We start from the raw sequence: 20,449 nt of genomic DNA on the forward strand, positions 1-20,449 counted from the left end.
GAAAGGGACAGGTTTGCTGAGAGAGGTCTGCAGGGTTGCAGGCCTTGAGGAGAGCGGCTTCCATTGAGGGAGGTCAGTGAGGAGAAGCCCCAGCAGGTGCAGGTCACAGGCAGGCAGGAGGCTGCTGCCCTGCAGAGGGAGAGAGTTGGTGAAAGAAGCACCAGCATAGTCCCAGGTGGCAGAGGGATTGCTGCCCCAGCCTGTGCAGGACTGATATTGTCCTCTTCTGTTTGGGAGGGGCTCACTTCTTGGGAGCCTTCGGTTTGTTGCTGATTTTGGATAACTATGCAGAATATCCAAAAGGGACTGGAGATTCCAGGATGGGCCCAATCTCCATATCTTTGCCCTCAGGTCTGCTCAGGACACTCCCTACAGCATCTGATATCTGCTTGGGCCTATGCCTTGTGATAAGGCACTGGTGCCTAAGGATCTTGATTTCTCTAGCTGGGTTGATATCATGTTAATCCCCTCACCCCCACCTCCTGTGTGAGTCAGGTTTTAGTCTTGTAAGGCCTCCTTTCCAGTTTTTTTCACTCTTGTCCTCCATCACTATTGTAGTATAAATTTGAACAGGCACATCACTGGGAATACAAATTTTATTTCCTTTCTGGCTCTCTTACATGCCATTTTTTTTTTTCTCACTGTGTTATCCCTAGTCCTCTAGTATAATGTAGGAAAATATGACTGATGGGGGAGGATTCTCTCTTTTGCTTCTTGTAGTTTTGTTATAGAACAGGGAGAGGGGCAGCCCAAAACCCCGCAACCCTGCCTATTCTAAATGGGTTCTGCCATCCGCCGCATCAACACAAAACATATGAGACTTTAATGGGAAGGAACTTTAATAAAACTAGGAAACAATACAGGTAAGGCAAAGAGTCTAGTTTCTAAATGAAGCACCCAAAGTTACCCGTCCCCTCGTGGGTAAAACTCCATCCAAATGGGATCGGCCCAGAACAAGGCCCCAAAGCCTGCTACAAGTCTAAAGCATCTTCCAGTGGGGACCCACAGAAAAGAAACAACCAGACAAGCCCAGAAGGAAAAGAGCAAAATCAACATCAAGATAAAAGCTGCCATGGTCACCTCCCCACGGGTCTCACCCACATCTGTGTCACCCAGTTCACGACCAAAAGACAAGCACAGTTTCTTCACGTGTCTCTAGGCTCCATGAGCCTCCTCCAGGTCTCCTTCTGGCTCCATCCCGCTTCCTTCCTCAGTCTCTTCTGCAGCTTCTTCTCTTCCTGCTCAGCTCCAGGACCACCCTGTTACAATTTCATCATGACCTTTGAAGTTTGCTGAAAATTCTTGGTAGATTTTCTGAGTCTGATTCCTTTCTATTCTAAATTAACTAAAAGATTTGTTCTTTCAAGAATGAATATTGAGCTTTATATGTTTTCTCTATCACTTTGTATCATTTTGAAATACAGTGACTTTTCCTCTAACTTATTAATGTGATAGATGTCACTAATTATTTCTCAGGTAATATATATATTCTTGCATTTTTAGAATAAGACTGCATAGGTGCTTGGTTTATTTTCACAAATTGCTGAATTAGATTTCCTAATCTTTATTTCTTTTAGTCAATTTTGTTATTTCTTATAGATATAAAACATGGGCTGTTTCATAACATGACCTTGATATTTCTTGAGAGATTTTTTTCTATGAAATATCATTGCTTGCAAATATATCATAGTGTCTGAAAAGGAAGCATGTTGTTGATTTGCTGGGTTGTGGGGTATACATAATCGTGTCAATCATGTTTGATTGATGATCAGTTTCTAAAGAGGAGTCTTATCTCCACACATTTGACTAATTAATATTATATTTCTGTCAGCTTTTGCTTTATATATTGTAAGGCTATTATGTTAACTATTTAAGTTCATGATATATTCACCATCTAACCTAATAAATAAAACATTAAAAAACACGCTTTAAGCCTCCTATGTCTCCTTTACCTTCCACTTATGTGAAATTGCTTATTAAACACATGTACTTCTTTACCCGTACATAAAAAAAAAAAATCCCCTGGTGTTGTATACTTATGTGTTTTATAAGTCTATAAAAATGGCATCCTCCTGAGTATTTCTTTGGCATCTTTTTTCTCAAAATTATATTTGTTGGATTAATCTATATGGAAATTTTATGTGGTATTTATGTGGGTATAAAACTATTGATTTTCAACAGAAAACTATGAACCAGAGACACTTTTTGGGGGGTGGGGGGCGGGAGGGGAAGGATTGGGGTCAGAATGGGACGTTTGCAATTGTATGGGGGAATATAAAAATAAAATTTATTATTTTAAAAAAATAAAACTATTGATTTTAATGTCTGTATAGTATCACTTTGAATAAATGTATCATTCAAATAAATGTATTACTCAATATTACCTTTCAAATAAATGTATTACTCAATTTACCTTTAGCGCTGTTGTTGGAAATTTTAAGCTTATTCCTACTTTATGAGTTGGAAACAATGTTTTCCTAGTGTTCTTGTAAACATTCTTTTCATGTGTAAATGTTTCACTGGAGTTAAACTATACAGTAGAATTTCTGGTTTTATGTATGTGCACCTTTATGTTTAACATACACAGTGGAATGATCTTTAAAGTGATTGTAATAATACGCCCACCAACAGTTTGGAATTTTCACTACTTCTCACCTGCAGTTAGTATTAGCAAACTTTTCAATATTTCCATGTTGAATGGGTGTTAAAAGACATTCCATTTTAGTTGAATTTGCACTCTCCCAACGACAGGTTCCATTGAATGTTTTTATATTTTTATTTGCCATTTGCTGTTCCTTCCCCACGCATGTACTATCTTTCTGTCCATTTTTCTATTGGATGCTTTTCTTGTTTCTCGTACCTGTTTCTTCTGGAAACTATTCTTTTGCTAGTCATTGTATTAGAAATACCTTCTCTGTAGATGGCTTATCACTTTCTAATTGCATCCTCCCGTATTGTTGAAAATGACTGCATTTCACCCCTTTTAAAAATTGAGGTGACATTGGATTATAATCCTGTAGATGATAAATAATCAGAGGTATATAATCACACTTCCTCAGATGTATGTCACCACAACTCCCCCACCACCTATAGCATCTTTAATCATGCATAATGTTGGTAATTTTAATGTAGCTGAATTTTAAAGATTTTTAAAAATGCCTTGCTTTAAAAATCTTTCTGTACTCCATTGTCATATACTCTAACCATTCTGCCGATGTTTTCTCTGTTCTGCTTTTCACATTTAGTCTTAATTCACTGGATTCTTTTTTTGTATATGATTTGAAGTATGTTTACTATTTTTCTGAAATCTGTATTTTAAAAAAATAGTCTGTCCTCTCCCCATAATCTCAGATCACACATTTAGATTCTGTATGTGCTTGGCTGTTCACAGACTTCCTTTGTATATTGTTTAAGAGAGAGAGAGAGAGAGAGAGAGAGAGAGAGAGAGAGAGAGAGAGTGTGTGTGTATAAAAGGCACCCAATATTATCATAAGCTTTCTAAATTTCTTTATTGTTCCTTATTAGCCTTTTCTTGGTGTATGATATATTCTTTCATCCTGGTGAGGAGTGTAAACATTACTAACATTTAAGGACCTCCCTAGTGGCACAGTGGGTTGAGCGCACTGCTGTGGGGCTGTCTGCAGCCTCTGCAGCGCAGGTTCAATTTCTGGCCGGGGAGATACCCACATGGGTGGCAGACCTCTCCTGTCTTGCCCACTACTCTCCTCAGCAGTGTTTTTGGTCATTCTGCCTGTTCTGCTCCCCGCTCTGTCTCTGGTGGATTCTCTCACCCTCCTGCACCTCTGGCCTGTACCCTAGTTCTTGTATAAATAAATAAATCTTAAAAAAAAAAAAAAAAAAACCAACATTGCTAACATTTAAAAACTGCTTTTCAGGTTCATTTGTTGATTTTTGTGATCCGTCTTGACATTTAAGTTTCTCCACATATATCACAAGTTTGGTATGAAGGCTTATGAGATATAGGATGCCTTACATACACACACACACACACACACACACACACACACACAGAGAAACATACACACAGGTTTTTCTTCTTCTTATACTTGTCTGTTTGAAATTGTCTCACCTGATCTATGCAAGACCCCTCCTTCCCAGACCAGCAGGGGATCTTATAGCAGTGCTTTGGGGTTCCCAGTCCAAGCTGGTGATATGAATGCTTCAGAGCTAATCACTAGGGACAAATCTGGGTACGTTTTGATCTTAACACATGTCTAACGATGCCTGTTTAAGGCTTCCCCACCACTGCAGTTGACAACAAATTCTTCTAGCTTCCCTTTACCACCTGGAATCTCCACTTCTGCCCATTTTTCTAAGCAGCAAATCTAGCCCTGGTTTCATGCCCAATGGGGCCCCTTTTGGGCTCTGTTGTCCTGGAGTAATCTGACCCAGGCCATCCTGCCTCCCTCTGGAACTAGGACACAGCAGGCCCAAAAGTGGCGCTTCGGGCACAAAGCACCACTTGGCTCTTTTGTTTTATTTCTTTTTCTCCAGGATGTTACTCTATTTTGGTTCTCACCTATGACTTTCAACTTTCTTGCTGTATACTTTACATCTAATTTTTATGCAGGCTTACGCGGTGACTGAAAAATGTAAACCTGTAGCTGGAGCCTTATCGGGTCACTTTTAGCTTTTTGAAAATGTGGTTGGAAATACTCCTGCCATATCCATACTAGTCCATTGCTCAAACGAAAATGTTTATTTCACAGCTTTGGTCTGCCCTAAAGCGTCCCCACCTACCCGAACCTACCAAATCCATCACTCTGCCACTGCATGGCAAGTTTCAAGTCTAGGTGTTGTGACTGCCACCTAGTGGCAGACATTGAGTACTTTCAGTTGAAACCTAAATTTTATTGTGATCAGTTATGGGCCTCTGGAATTCTTTCTTGGTTTTTAATCTTGCATAGAAGAGGGAGTATGAGTTTGAGGAAGCCAGTGTTCCTGGAGTTCTGGACTTCTTAGCATATCCACTTTAACAGAACTGAAAATAAGGGTAAAAGAAGATGAAAAATTGAAAAGGCAAGTTATCTAAGCAGTAGGAGCTAGAATTATTTCATTGAATGACTGACTGTTTTCTCCATGGTAAACCATCTGTGAAATGGTACTTTGTCCTGTGTACTTACTTTGGGAGTCCAGGTAAAAGTCAAAGAGATATAGTCATTAATTTGTTGACCTTTGTATTTATTTTACACCATCACCACAGGACATAAAGATTCCGTTGCAGAGATCACTTTTTGAGTATTAAGGTTATAAATATGTGATCCCCTCCCCCTTAATACCCCACTTTATCTTCTTGCTCTAAGCCCTGCTCTGTCTATATTGGTTGGTCCGACTTCATTATTTGTTGGCATAGGGGTAAAGGTCAGCTGTGGTTCTACAGTTCTAGACTGTCTCTTTCTGGCTGTGCATAGACTTGGGCTTGGCTGCCAGTGGTAGCTAGGGTTTAGGTCTGTACCAAGAGACTTTTATCATGACACAAGCTGAGTGAGTAGTGGCTATCTAGAAGATTGTGTTCTTCTATTGTGAAATAGCAGGAGGAAACCAAATTGTGCAAGCAAATTAAAATCTTTTTGCATTTTTTCCATTCACATTCCACTAGCCAGGATCTTACACCCCAAGCTGGAAGGGGAGGTAGAAATGAATGACTATTAACTGAACAGTGCTCCAACTTCCACACCTACATATAAAATAATTTAACTAAACCAAATTCATTGAAGAAAATGAAGTCGGGGGGGGGGAGGGGAAAAAAAAAGAAAATGAAGTCTTACTATGTTACTGATGAAGTATAAGTGCTGAAAACTTCTTAAATCTTTCCAAGATGCACACTCTGAGAAAATTTTTAAAGTTAGAAATATGTGCTGTTCACTTTCTTATACCCACCTCGTAGTTCAATGCCTAAGTTATAGAGATCCTAAACACAGGAATCCAAGACCTGCCTAGCCTGGTGAGAAGCTGGTGAAGAGCTGGGATTTTCCACATTGCTTATTAATTACTGGCATCTTCATATACCTCCTGAGGAAATTATAAATATTCTTGAACAAGGAGATGTATTGAAAGTTATTAATCCCTAAATTCATGGACTTCTCCCAACAGTTGTCCAATGTTGAATTTTCCTGTTATGGAAACTAATCATCTCTATCCTGTGCACAGATAGAACCACATAATAGGTAGAGTCATTGATTATTCGTGTAACTTCTACATGATTTCATCTCTTTTGAAGAGGCAAGATGGACCCTCTACCAAAACTTTGACTCAGATGCAAAATCATTATCACACAAACATGCACGCACACACATGAGTGTATGAAAAGGTTTATTTACAAGCATAATGAGACTTTCGGGGAGAGCAAAGCGGACCCCTCAAGCTGGCTGAGAATATCTTCAGAGGGGAAAGGTTTGGAAATTTATAATGTTTAGAGAGAAGGGCTGGATTTAGAATTCCCCACTATGCACAGTGGCTGGTGAGGGTCATATTTCCTGCTAATGTCAAGGGATTTCTAATTAGATTCTGGAGATGTGGGATATGAGGGAAGAGAGAGAGGTGAGGCTTAAAGCAGTCAGCAGACAAACATAAAAAATTGGAGGTAGAATCCTGCTTATGGTTTTCCTATCATGTATGTGATGAATGTGTTGTATTGACACTGTTGGGGCGGCCCTACCTCTTGCTGGTGACTTTGACCCAATTCATCCCCCTTCCCCCTCGCCCCAACTTCCCTGGCTTTGAATATTCCTTTAGTTTCTGACACACAGCAAGACAACTTTGCCTTTTCCAAACAGTAGTTACTGTGAACTGCATTGTTTACAGACATCTGGCAAGGAAACCACATAGAGGACCTGCTGTGTACCAAGACCTGGCTGCACACTTTGTGTTCATATCTTAATGAATTAAAGAGCTCAGGTTTGATTTTATTCTTAGGTCTTAAAGCAAATTGTGATTCTGCCGTCTATGACCAGCTCCATTTTCATTAATGTTAGAGGTAGTTGGGGAAAGTTTCTTCATTCCTTTATGAATGAGTTTGAGTTTGTATTCATCTGTCAGTAATTAGCATGTTTTCCCAAATGTCCTATCTTAGGGACCAATTCCTTGATTCTAAGCATAACAATTTGGAGCATAAATACTACCTTTAGTATTTTTTTAAATTTCTTGTTGAAACAAAATTATTTTGTCTTTGCTTAAACAAACACTGTCTCAAAACAGTGGTTCTTAAATGTTAGCATGCATCATAATCACTTGGAGGGCAAGATAAAGGACGTAGAAGCATAAGTCTGAAAAATTAGCATTTCCAAGATGTTTCAGATGATGTCAGTTCAGGGAGCAAACTCAGACCACTGTCTTATAATAGTAATACTCATGAAATCTTGAAATTTTTGTGCTATTTTGATTTTCTTCCTAATGTCTATCAATGCATACTGAGAGGTACGTTCTGTAACATGTTTGTAACAGTGCAAAGCGAAGACCGTGCCGGTCACAGGTGGTACAAATGAGAATCCTTGGGTGGGAATAGAGCTGTGGTTGTCATTCACCTGGGAAATCAGAAAAGTTCTAATTCCCCAACCGTGTGCATAATCCATTCCTTCCAGTGGTGTGGGGGTGCATGCATATATGCACACACACCAGTATGCAGTGGGAAGGGGCTTGGCTACATGTGTGAGAGTATAAATGAAAACCAGGTTTAACCACAAATTGCAGACTACAACAGAAATCCCTATAGGGAGGTTGGATGAGTCATAATCATTAACTTGATGGTACTAAGCATTATAACCCACGGTGTTCATGTTGACCACAGGTTCATCAGACCTCCTTGTGATTGAAAACACCCCATTCCGCTTTAAAAGAGAGAAATTTTTTGTAAGTTGACAAAATTTATAAAGCCAGCAGCTTTTAAGTTCTTTTAAGGCATTTGAGATTTGGTTATACCAGATGCTTAGTCAACAATAAGAACAATAACATACAAACAGAAAACAAGCAAACAAACTCTGCAGAGTAGATAGTACGGGCTCTTTGGGCTTGCTTGACATCACTGGGTCTTGCTAACTCGTGGGTTGGGGATAGTCGTTCAACCAACCTGTGCACCTCAGTTTCTCCTTTGATAGGATATGTGGTGTCAGGATGGCATGAGGGATTCTGTGTGGGGTTCTTAGAACAGTTCCTGAGACGTAGCCCTGAATAATGTTACCTGTACCAGTACATCGAGAGAAGCTCCTATCTGTGATGACCTGCAGCAGTGGCCACTCCATGCCCCTGTGCTAGTGAGTTGGTCACTAGGCCCAGGGAAAAGGTGGTGCCTGGAAGTGGCTTGATTCCAGGTACGGTTTGGGTGTCCCTCCCACAGAGCTCATTGCTGAATTCCCAGCGCAGGGCAAGCGCATTCCCCGTCAGAGCAGCCCTGTGGCTGGTCATAATTACTGACAGCAACACTCCTGTCCTTTTAAGGCTATACAAAGAGTTCCCTCATCCACTTTGATTTGAAACCTAAACTTCCATGCCTGATTTCTGAAATCCACTTGCAGAAATAATCTGCCCTTTCACAGATTTTTGAATGATATCTGGCTGCTTTCTTACTTATACCTACCACCCCAAATACATTTGTAAAATAAAAAATAGTTAATGACACAAAAATGATTTCTCAATGCATTTTGCTTTGTGGATTGCTGCAGCCTGTAGAGTTCTGTGATCCCTCTCCTCCTCCCCCTTACACACACACACACACACACACACACACACTCACTCATGCTTAACTGTCCTGCAGAAAATAAAGCTCTGACTGCTTCATACTTAGGCAGTAGGATGGTCATTTCAGTGGTTGGCTACAGTTCCTGTGTACTCTTGGGACTTACTGTTGGAATAAACATTATTAGACTCAGACTAAAATTGGACCAGAAATTTATTTTTGTCCTTTTCAACCTTAACTCACCTTAGATTGTCTCATACAAATGACAAATGGTCTTCACTTTCTGAAGTGATCTCAAGATTAAAATCAGCCCTAGGTGCCTGCATTCAAATGGAGATTTTTTTTTTTTTTTTTGGAAGCAGAGTTAAAAATAGAGTTCTGTGATCTCACATAGAAAGTTTTCTTTGATTTCCTGTGTGTCTGCTCTTAACACATCTGTATTTGTTCTCTGTGGGGCGTTAGCTTCCGACTCCTCCCTAAAGACAAAGCGCCTGGCCCACTCTTTATCAGTAACACTCATCATGCTTTTTTGTTTGTTTAACCCTATCCTATGTGCTTCATTTGGGGCTTCCCATAATTTAGGGTTTGCTAAATGGAAGGAAATCTCCCTTCTATCCTGAGCTGCTTATCCTAACATGCCCCATTTTCAACCTCTCTTGGCAGGTTCATGTCAAACTGGCATTTATTTACTAGTTGACTCCTAGGAGAGCCTCCGGATTCTGGGAGGTGCTCACTTGAATTTTGTGCATAATTTTTGTACTTCTTTGTAATCAGATTTTTTTGTGTGTGATTTTTACAGAATACCAAGCTGCTATCTTACACTTGAAGAGGGAGCACAAAGAAGAAATTGAAAACCTGCAGGTATATTTCTTTAACTCCACTGAACTGGCTATGTGTGAGATTAACACTTCGTTTTCTCATGTACACGTAAATAGTCCTCTTTTCTTGAGGCCTACTCACATGGCATTGGCTGCTTGCTCCTGCCATAGAGCACTGCTTTTATGTGGGGAACGAAATCCTTTGACTCCATTGTTGATAAAAGTGAATTCCTATTTTAAAAAAATAACACAACTACATTTGATTGGGGAAATGATTTGAATGGAGAAATGATGGTTTTAGTTGCAGGGTGGACAAGAAGATAGAGTATCTGAATTTTTGTTGTTTATAAAATTATTTAAAAAGTTATTTTTCCTATGCAGTGTGTAGATGATTTTGTGTAGCTCCCACTGCATGTTCTCGTCTGTGTCTCTGCACATCCCTGCAATATGAGGTCATACAGATTAAGGCACTTATGGAAGGGGCCCTTGGAGGAGGATGAGCATTCCATTCCATATTCCCAGGGGGTTCTTGGAAAGGATTGAATTGGTCTTCCTTTGTGAAACTCAGAAAAACCAAGGGATCGTTTCCTGCTTCCCACTATCTGATTGTCATTCTCTTATGTTTGCTCTTTGCTTGCAGTGCCTGTTATAGGAGTGTCTGACTCAATTTCAAAGAACTAAATATTGAATCAGGCACTGATTCTAGTCTCCTGATGCCTGGGTTAATCCTATTGCCTAAAGGGATGACAATAGCAACGTTTAAATAAAACCTGTTGCTTATTTCCTGCTAACTCATTTCTTGCTAATTTAATGAATTGTGCACTGAATGCTCTTCTTGTCATTCAATATGTGACCATGGGCTTTTAAAATGGGCAAAAATGAAAAATGATGTAAAAAATATATAAAATAAAAAAAAATAATTAAAAGAAAATACAAAAAAACAAAGAAAAAAAATTAACCTAACAGTGTAGTAGACTATACATGAAGCCATTGCAAGTAGCAAAACGATCACTAACTAAATCGCATGCGTATAAATTCGAGCATCCCCATCCATCTCAGTTTCAGGGGAGATTAAACTAAGTTCGTCTGAGGTGGGAATGTGGCCATTTCACAAAGAAACTAAAAAGTGGAAAAGTACTGTTGGGGGAAATGATGTCCGTGAAAGGGGGGAATTGTTAGGGGGAAAGGATGTCCTGAGCTAATCCCATACAGGCTTTGTGGACTCCACCCCCACTCCAGACTAAAGCCATCAGGACATTGGGAAAGACAAATCCCATCACCACCAAAGGGAGGGTGGCTGGGACCTGAGGGTGGAGTTGGGCAGCCAGGTTGGATATAAAAACCAAACACGTGGGCCTTGGGGTGGCTCACTATCACTTGCTTCCTGGCTTCACGGCTCCTGGCTTGTGGCCAGCTCTCAGAGCGCCATTTTGGGATTCCTGATCGGCGGATCGGGTAGGACTCACTTAAAACTTTATCTCCCACTTTCCTCCCTGAGCTGTACATTTCCTCATTTCCCCTTCCCTTGTAAATAAACCTTTTATTAACCTTTCACGTGTGCCTGTAGTAGAGCATTGATAAGTCCTTTTAAGCGCGGGTGAGGACCCACTGTCAGGCACCCCGTTTTTATCGGGGCTGCCCTATAACAGTTCCTCTGTCTCCTAGGAGAGAAGAGAGGTGGAGGCTCTTATCTCCTTCACTGCAAAATACTCTACAGAGACTTCTCTTTCTTTTTCTTTGTTCTGGTGTAGACAAGAGTTCCAGCTCTCTCAGAGGAGCTGCAGTGGGGATTAATTTAAGAAGCACATTGCTAAAGTGGACAGGTACAGAAGCGATTCTGTCAGTGGAAGTTCAGTGTGCCAGCTCAGCTTTGTTAACACTAATTTTTTCCAAGTTGTAGACCACCTCTGCAAGCACGTTGACAGCTCACTTGACTGTAAAAATAGGAGCTTCCAACTTTTGAGATCTTTTTTTTGTGCTGCGTTTTGTTCTGCACCTAGTACATATATTATCCTGGGTCATCGGCCACAGAAGTCCTAAGACCTTACATCTCAAATAAAAGGTTGGAAATGGGAAATTGAAGAATAAATGGAAGGTTATCTCCATTTAAAATACGGGTTAGACCCAACGTGTAAGTAGCAATAGTAAAAAAGTAAAAAATATTCTTAACTAGACCATATTTTTTTTTAACTTTAAATATCCCTCGAAGAGTTGTCTGATTTTTGTATGCTATTAGAAAGCTTAAATTTTTTTAATCCATTTATGAAGTACACCTAGTTGTTATTACTCCAAGGCCATAATGCTTTACTGCCCTCAGGGAGGGGACAGTGTATCCGATTTATACAGTTGACTGTAGTTTGAAAAGATTCCAGCAGGCACAGACTTGTCAACTCTGAACAGAAAACTAGCAACTCTCATACCTGACCTGGCTTAGCGAAGCATGTTGTTGGTGAACACAGCATTTAAAGACTGAATAGAATAAACATTTTTAGACTTAGGTGTTTTATGTAAAAGCATAAATTATGGATTTATTTTTAATTAAATGAAGATTTAATTAAAATTTTCAATTAAATAAATTAAAATCTATAATTATGGATTTATATTTAAGTATAATTTATAGATTTCTAGCTTCTTAAGAAAAAAAGAAATTGGATAATCCAGCAATAGTGGGATTATTTTCCTGCAGGACTTCAACCTGCTGGTGTTAATTGGCAAATGTTTGCTTCGACTGGACCATGTGTTCCAGCATGCCACTGTCCCAAGTCTGGGTCATTTTTCATGCATAGCCCCTCTAAGTTTTAATGTAACCCCTGTTCACCTGGAGATGTAGAAAATAATTGGATTGGCAGCAATACCAACCAAACAAAAGAGAAGCAGTTTGTAAAACAGGTAGTAACCTAACCTGGCTAGGCTTGTGGGCACTCACTGAATATCATCTCTAACTGTTTTATTCCACAAAGTAACATAGTCAGATCTGTTGTCACAGGACCAGTGGGAGATAATGGGTGGGGAGCTGAGCTTTGGTGTTTGTTTCTTTATGTGTGGTTTCCCTTGGCAGCCTTTTGTGCCTATTCAATTTTCTTTATCTGCTTATAGGTGATAAAAAATGGTACAAAATGTTTCATTGTATAGATGATCTTTTGCCTGACTGTAGTCAGAGAATTGGGTGTAATATTATTTCATGCATGATGAAAATATGAAAGAACTTAGGTTTTTGAGTCAGAATATGTGGTTTGTCTCCCTGCACGGCGATATTGGGAAATTAATTGCCTTTTCTGAAACTTAGAAATCATTTGGCTCAGGACTTCTTCAGTAATCTTTGTTAAAATAAGAGGGATTCCATACTTACGGTATATAGAAAAATGATTCATCCTGTCACTATGTATAAGAAATTTATTTCATGGGGGGGATGTTTTCAAGAAGGTTAAAGAAATGCCATAATTCAATAAATAGACAACCTTTAAATTCCGCTTTCTGTTCTGTTTTTTTGACTATGGATTTGTAGGAATGTCACTTACTTGTTCAGTTTCCCCACCAGCAACTGGAAACTTTACCATATGAAACTATGTGATTGGAGGTTGGCATTTTAGACCAGAGTCCCCAGGCTGGTGAGTGGGGGAGCATGGAGTGTTTCATTTCATTCATATACTGCAGCAGCTAACATTTGTTGAACTCTGCACTACAGAAAGGGCTTAGGGTTGGACCAAGCACCAGACATTCAAAGTGTGTCACAACTTACAGATCAAGAGCAAAGATTTTTCGATGACTTGAGTGGATCAATTCCTAGTGCCTTATGTTTGTACGCTTTCTCCACAAACTCCAAGCACTTGGTTGCCTTTTCTGTTCAAATCTCCAGTAGGAGAGGGGTGACTGGTGAAACATTTTCCACAAATTCACTATTTTTTGTGACTTAAAATGTAGTCACGATAAAATCCTTTAATTTTGTTTAAGTGTACCCTTTGTTTAGCAAACTCTACCCTGAGAATTTGCGAACACCCCATGATCCTCGGCATTATATGGCTCATTTTACATTTTGGGGTAGTTCTGTGTTACTAACTTCATTTCTCAAAAGCATCTAAGCTTTTCAGGGTCTCATATATTTGAGAAAATATTGCCTGTGTTAGCTGTTGCACAAGTTCAGACTTGTGTAGAAATGTAGTTGAGACCTCCTCTTCTATAGCGTATGTTAAAATTAATTAATTCTACCAAAAAAATAAAGTTGCCTTTTGAGTCTTCTTAGGGGCAATTTGGAAATCCCATGTCAGAGCGGTGGTACAAAATGTTTCACTATAGAGGTGATCTTTTGCATGATCACAGTCAGAATTGGGGGTGATATTATTTTTTTTTTTTTATAAATTTTATTGTTATATTCCCCATACAATTGCAGCCCCCCCATTCTGACCCCAGTCCCTCCCCTCCCGCCCCCGCCCCCCTAAAAGTGTCTCTGGTTCATAGTTTTTTGTTGATTTTGATTTTCACTTTCTTATATTCATTTTCCTGGTCCCTTATTTAAGTTTTCTAGATTCCTGCTATGAGTGAGACCATCCGGTATTTTTCTTTTTCTTTTTGGCTTATTTCGCTGAGCATGATCCCTTCCAGCGCCATCCATGTTGCTGCAAATTGCATGTGTTTATCTTTTTTGAATGCTGAGTAATATTCCATGGTATATATGTACCACATCTTCTTGATCCAGTCATCTATTTTTGGGCATTTGGGTTGTTTCCAAAGCTTAGCTATTGTAAACAGTGCTGCTATAAACATAGGGGTGCAGGTGTTCTTTGGAATTGATGTTTCTGTGTCCTTTGGGTAAATACCTAGGAGTGGAATTGCTGGATCATATGGAAGCTCTATGTTTAGTAGGTCCAGAAATCTCCACACAGCTTTCCACAGTGGTTGGACCAGTTTGCACTCCCACCAACAGTGCAGAAGAGTTCCTTTTTCTCCACACCCTCGCCAACATTTGTTGTTGCTAGTTTTTTTAATATGTGCCATTCTCACTGGTGTAAGATGGTATCTCATGGTAGTTTTGATTTGCATTTCCCTGATGACAAGTGATGTTGAACATTTTTTCATATGCCTGTTGGCCATTTGCATTTCCTCTTCAGAGAAGTTTCTTTTTAGCTCTTCTGCCCATTTTTTGACTGGATTATTTTCTTTGTTGTTGTTGAGTCTCATCAGCTCTTTGCAGATTTTTGTGATCAGTCCTTTATCATTAGTGTTGTGTGCAAAAATGTTCTCCCAGTTGGTGGGGTTTCTCTTTGTTTTTGTTATTGTCTCTTTTGCTGTGCAGAAGCTCTTTAATTTGATGTAGTCCCAGCTGTTTATCTTTGCCTTCACTATCACTGCTTTGGGTGATGTGTCTGTAAAGATGTCTTTGATGTGCAAATCACGTAGTGTTTCGCCTATATTTCCTTCTATATATTTTATGGTTTCAGGTCTTATGTCTAGTTCTTTAATCCATTTTGAGTTGATTTTTGTGTATGGTGTGAGGTAGTGGTCAAGCTTCATTCTTTTGCATGTAGCGACCCAGTTTTCCCAGCACCATTTATTGAACAAACTTTCTTTGCTCCAATGCATATTCTTTGCTCCTTTGTCAAAGATTAGTTGACCATAAATCTGTGGATTTATTTCTGGATTTTCTATTCGATTCCATTGGTCTGTATGTCTGTTCTTGTTCCAATACCATGCAGTTTTGATGATTATGGCTTTGTAGTATAGTTTGAAGTCTGGGAGTGTGATGCCTCCATTCCCTTCTTTTTTTTTCAGGAGAGCTTTGGCTATTCAGGGTTTTTCGTGATTCCATATGAATTTCATCAATAATTGCTCTATTTCTTTGAAGAATGACATTGAAATTTTGATTGGAATAGCATTGAATCTGTATATTGCTTTTGGAAGGATGGCCATTTTAATAATGTTTATTCTTCCAATCCATGAGCAGGGGATGTCTCTCCATTTCTTTGTGTCTTCTTCTATTTCTTTTAACAGTGTTTTATAGTTTTCTTTGTATAGGTCCTTTACCTCTTTTGTTAGATTTATTCCCAAATATTTGATTTTTTTTGTTTCAGTAACAAAAGGGATGGTTTTTTTGATTTCTTCTTCTTCAGATTTATTGTTTGTGTATAGGAAGGCTACTGACTTTTGCGTGTTGATTTTGTATCCTGCCACTTTACTGAACTGATTGATGAGTTGAATTAGCTTTTCTATGGAGTTTTTGGGGTTCTCTATGTATAATATCATATCATCTGCAAATAGTGATAGTTTGACTTCTTCTGTTCCTATTTGGATTCCTTGGATGTCTTTCTCTTGTCTTATTGCCCTGGCTAGGACTTCCAGTATTATATTGAAAAGCAGTGGTGAGAGTGGACATCCTTGTCTTGTTCCAGATCTTAATGGAATTGCTTTCAGCTTTTCACCATTGAGAATGATACTGGCTGTTGGCTTGTCATAGATGGCCTTTATGATGTTGAGGTATGTTCCTTGTATCCCAAGAATTTCAAGGGCTTTTATCATGAATGGGTGTTGCACTTTGTCGAAAGCTTTCTCAGCATCTATTGATATTATCATATGGTTTTTATATTTCTTTTTGTTGATGTGTTGGATAACATTGATTGATTTTCGGATGTTAAACCATCCTTGTGTCCCTGGAATGAATCCTACTTGGTCGTGGTGAATTATCTTATGGATACATTGTTGGATTCTGATAGCTAAAATTTTATTGAGGATTTTTGCATCAGTGTTCATTAAGGAGATTGGCCTATAGTTTTCCTTTTTTGTGTTGTCCTTATTCGGTTTTGGTATTAGTGTAATGTTGGCTTCATAAAACGTGTTTGGTATTGTCCCTTCCTTCTCAATTTTTTGGAAGAGTTTGTGAAGGATAGGCACTAATTCGTCTCTGAATGTTTGGTAGAATTCATTTGTAAATCCATCAGGTCCTGGGCTTTTGTTTTTGGGGAGGTTTTTGATTACCATTTCAATTTCACTAATTGTAATTGGTCTGTTTAGGTGTTCTATTTCTTCTTTATCTAGCTTTGGGTGATTGTAGAGTTGTAGGAATTTGTCCATCTCCTCTAGATTGTTAAACTTGTTTCCATATAACTGTTCATAGTAGTTACTGATTATTCTTTTGATTTCTGCTGTGTCCGTTGTGATTTCTCCTCTTTCATTGATGATCCTGTTTATTTGTGCTTTCTCCCTTTTTTCCTTTGTGAGCCTGGCTAGGGGTTTGTCTATTTTATTGATTTTTTCAAAGAACCAGCTCTTGGTTTCATTGATCTTTTGGATTGTTTTTTTAGTTTCAATTTCATTTATTTCTGCTTTGGTTTTTATTATTTCTTTTCTTCTACTGGTTTTGGGGTTTTTTTGTTGTTCTTTTTCTAGATCTTTGAGCTTCGAGATTAGGTTGTTTCTTTGCGTTCTTTCTTGTTTCTTGATGTGAGCTTCTATTGCTATATATTTTCCTCTTATTACTGCTTTTGCTGCATCCCATACATTTAGGATATTGGTGTCCTCCTTGTCGTTCAATTCAAAAAATTTTTTAATTTCTTCTTTGATCTCCTCATTAGTCCAGTGGTCTTCCAGTAGTGTGGTTTTTAATCTCCATGAGGTAGGAAAGTTCCTTGCCTTCTTTTTATGGTTTATTTCTAGTTTGATGCCTTCATGGTCAGAAAAGATGGTTGATATGATTTCAATCTTGGTGTATCTGTTGATGTTTGTCTTGTGCCCCAGTATGTGATCGATCCTGGAGAATGATCCGTGTGCGCTTGTGAAAAATGTGTACTCCGTTTTTTTGGGGTTTAGTGTTCTATAGATGTCTGTTAAGCCCAATTGCTCTAGGTCCTTATTTAGAGCTTTGGTTTCTTTACTTATTTTTTGTCTTGTTGATCTATCCATTGTTGATAGTGGTGTGTTGAAGTCTCCCACTACGTATGTGTTTTCTCTGATGTCTGTTTTCAGAGAGGACAACAGTTGTCTGATATATTTTGGTGCTCCTTCGTTTGGTGAGTATATGTTAATGAGTGTTATTTCTTCTTGAAGTATTGTCCCCTTGATCATAATGTAGTGACCATTGGGGTCTCTTTTTATCTTTTTGAGTTTGAAATCTGTTTTATCTGATATAAGTATAGCTGTTCCTGCTTTCTTTTTTGGTCCATTTGCTTGTAGGATTGTTTTCCATCCTTTAACTTTGAGCCTATTTTTATCTTTTGTAGCTAAATGTGTTTCCTGGAGACAGCAAAAGGTTGGGTTTTGTTTCTTAATCCAGGCTGCAACTCTGTGTCTTTTTATTGAAGAGTTTAGTCCATTTACATTTAGAGTTAATATTGATATGTTAACATCTGTATTTGCTATTGTGTTTGTCTTTCCTTTGATTTTATTTATTTATTCTTTTAATAACTTTTTTTTTTTTGGCCTTCTTTCATTGTTATTCGTCCCTCTTAGGTTCTGGCTTTAGGACTCCTTGTAGTATTTTTTGGAGTGTGGGTTTAGTTGCAATGAAATTCCGGAGTTTCTGTTTGTCTGGGAAGGTCCATATTCTCTCTTCAAAGAGGAATGAGAGCTTTGCGGGATAGAGTATTCTTGGTTGGCATCTGTTTTCTTGGAGTCTGTTGACTATGTCCCTCCACTCTCTCCTTGCCCGTAGTGTTTCTTCGGAGAAGTCTGATGTCAGCCTGATTGGTTTTCCTTTGAATGTTATCTGTTTCTTCCCTCTTGCCAGCTTCATTATTTTTTCCTTGTCCTGGATTCTTGGGAGCTTTACTATTATGTGTCTTGCTGTATTTTTCCTTTCGTCGTGGAAGTTTGGTGTTCTTCTTGCTTCTTGTATATCAATTTTCAGCTCCTTCTTCACATTTGGGAAGTTCTCTTCAATTATCTCTTTGAATATTTTCTCTGTTCCTACATCTCTCTCCTCTCCTTCTGGTATTCCTATAACTCTTATATTTCCTTTCCTCATGGAGTCAGATAGTTCCCGAAGTCTTTCCTCGTTCTTTTTCCTTCGTACTTCTCTTTCCTTTTCTGTTTTGGTTCTTTTTATTTCTGTGTCTTCAAGATTACTTATTCGTTCTTCCATTTCATCTATTCTGCTTTCATTGCTTTTCCCAGAATTCTTTAGTTCTTCCATTAATTCTTTGATCTCCTGCATTTCTTTTACTTCCCTCTTTAGGGACTCAATTTCTTTCTTCTGACCATTGTTTTCCCTCTCTAGGGACTCAATTGCATTCTTCTGATCATTGATTATTTTTCCCTTATCATTGTTTTCCTTTATGACTTCTGTCAGTTTTTTAATCACGGCAATTTTAAATTCTCTTTCTGGAAGGCTCAGAAATTCTTCCAAGTTATTGTCGTTGCAATCTGGGGGCTGGTTTTCTTTTTGTGGTGTGCTTTTTCTCTGGAGAGTTGCTAGGTTGTGTGTGGTTCTTCTCCTCCCTACTGTCTGTTTTCTAATTTGCTGTATGCGTTGGGACACTGTGTTGTTGGGACTGGCCGGCATCTTGGGTGGGCTTCTCTGCTCCCCTCTGGTTCCTCCAGGAGTCATCTGTCAGTTTCAAGCAGTCTTTACTGGAGAAAGGTCCCTGTTCTAAAATGCCGATGTTGGGACACACTCCCCTGTGCGCCTGGTCTGCCCCGGCGGTGGGTTCCTGCTCCCCCTCTGGGCTTGGACTGCAGGCCAGAGGGGGTCTGGCGTGGGCGAACTTCCCCCGCTCACCTCTGGCTCCTGAGGAAGCCTTCTGCAGGTAGTCTTTACTGAAGAAATGTCCCTGTTCTAAAATGGTGATGTGGGACACACTCCCTGCGCGTCTGGTCTCAGGCACACTCTTCTGCGCGCCTGGTCTGCCCCGGCTGTGGGTGCTCGCTCTCCCTGTGGGCTCAGACTACTTGTTCGGAAGGGGCCGGGTGTGGGCTAACTCCCCAGCTGGCCACTAGCTCCTTCAGGAACCTCTGCTGGCTTCAAGTCGCTAGGTGGCGCCAGAGATCTCTCCTAGAGTCCTTGGGGAGCTGATTTTCCACCCCGTGGGACAGGGAGCAGAGCGGGGATGGTAGGGTACACCTCAACGGCTTTGGGGTGCTGTGTCTGCCTTGTGCCCCACCGTTGTGGGGAACCCACGCCCCTAATTTCGTGCCCCGGGTCTCAGTTCCAAAGCCCTCAGTTCCAGGACGCGGGCTGTAGCCCAGATCAGTGGCGCGGGAATGGCGCCTTTTGAATCCCGCTTCCCTGCCTGGGCGCCTTGTTCCTGCTCAAGGAGGGAGGGCCTCCTTGGTCTCCCCGCAAGCCTAGGTCGCAGGCGCGGGGACCTGGGCAGCTGCGATCCGATCTGGATCAGCGCGCTGCTTTCTGCGCAAGCTTACCGGGCGGCCGGGGCTGTGTGCTGGTGCTGGTCTCCTCCTGGGGGGCGGGGCTCTCTTTAATGGCGCCTGGAGCTCACCTCCGCTGCGGATCCTGCAGGGTTCGCCTCAGCTCCCGTTCACGGGGTGTGGTGGCTGAAATAGTTCCTTTCCACTCACAGTCCCACTTGCTGCGTCCGTTTTTCTTGTTGGCCGTTTTGGTTTGTTGTTTCCCTCCTCTCTGCCGGTCGGAGAGTGCAGACTTTGTGGGCGGGGGAGGGGAGCAGGGTTCTGCGCTTCCCTCCCTTCTGGTCCTCTTTTATGGCAACTTTCTTCTTCGGGCAGTTTGCTGGAGTCACCCGTTTATCTTCCGTGTCCCAGTTCTCACTGGGACCTGCCGTTTTTCCTCCCTATTAACTTTTTTTAGTGGGAGATCTTACTCGCAGCGTCTCCTCACCGCCATGTTGCTCCGCCCCTCTCGGGGGTGATATTATTTCATGCATGATTAGAATGTGAAAGAACTCAGGTTTTTTGAGTTAGGATGTGGTTCATCTCCTTGCACTGTGATAATGGAAAATTAATTGACTTCTCTGGACCTTCGCATTCTCAGTTTCAGCAT

The 20,449-nt window shown here is 40.1% G+C and overlaps 1 protein-coding gene across 3 annotated transcripts in view; it reads left to right on the forward strand.

The window, feature by feature from the left end:
* The window catches only part of FMN1 (formin 1), a gene marked incomplete at both ends in the record, with an annotated part of 376,429 nt that overhangs the window by 120,975 nt on the left and 235,005 nt on the right, over positions 1 to 20,449 (forward strand). For all 3 annotated transcript variants that reach the window (XM_084239702.1, XM_084239703.1, XM_084239704.1), the window contains one exon: positions 9,492 to 9,553. In XM_084239702.1, the coding sequence (XP_084095828.1) occupies positions 9,492 to 9,553 (62 nt within the window). The remainder of the gene's footprint in view (positions 1 to 9,491; positions 9,554 to 20,449) is intronic.

Source organism: Talpa europaea, assembly GCF_964194135.1.
Source record: "Talpa europaea genome assembly, chromosome: 8".
Classification (NCBI taxonomy): Eukaryota; Metazoa; Chordata; class Mammalia; order Eulipotyphla; family Talpidae; genus Talpa; species Talpa europaea.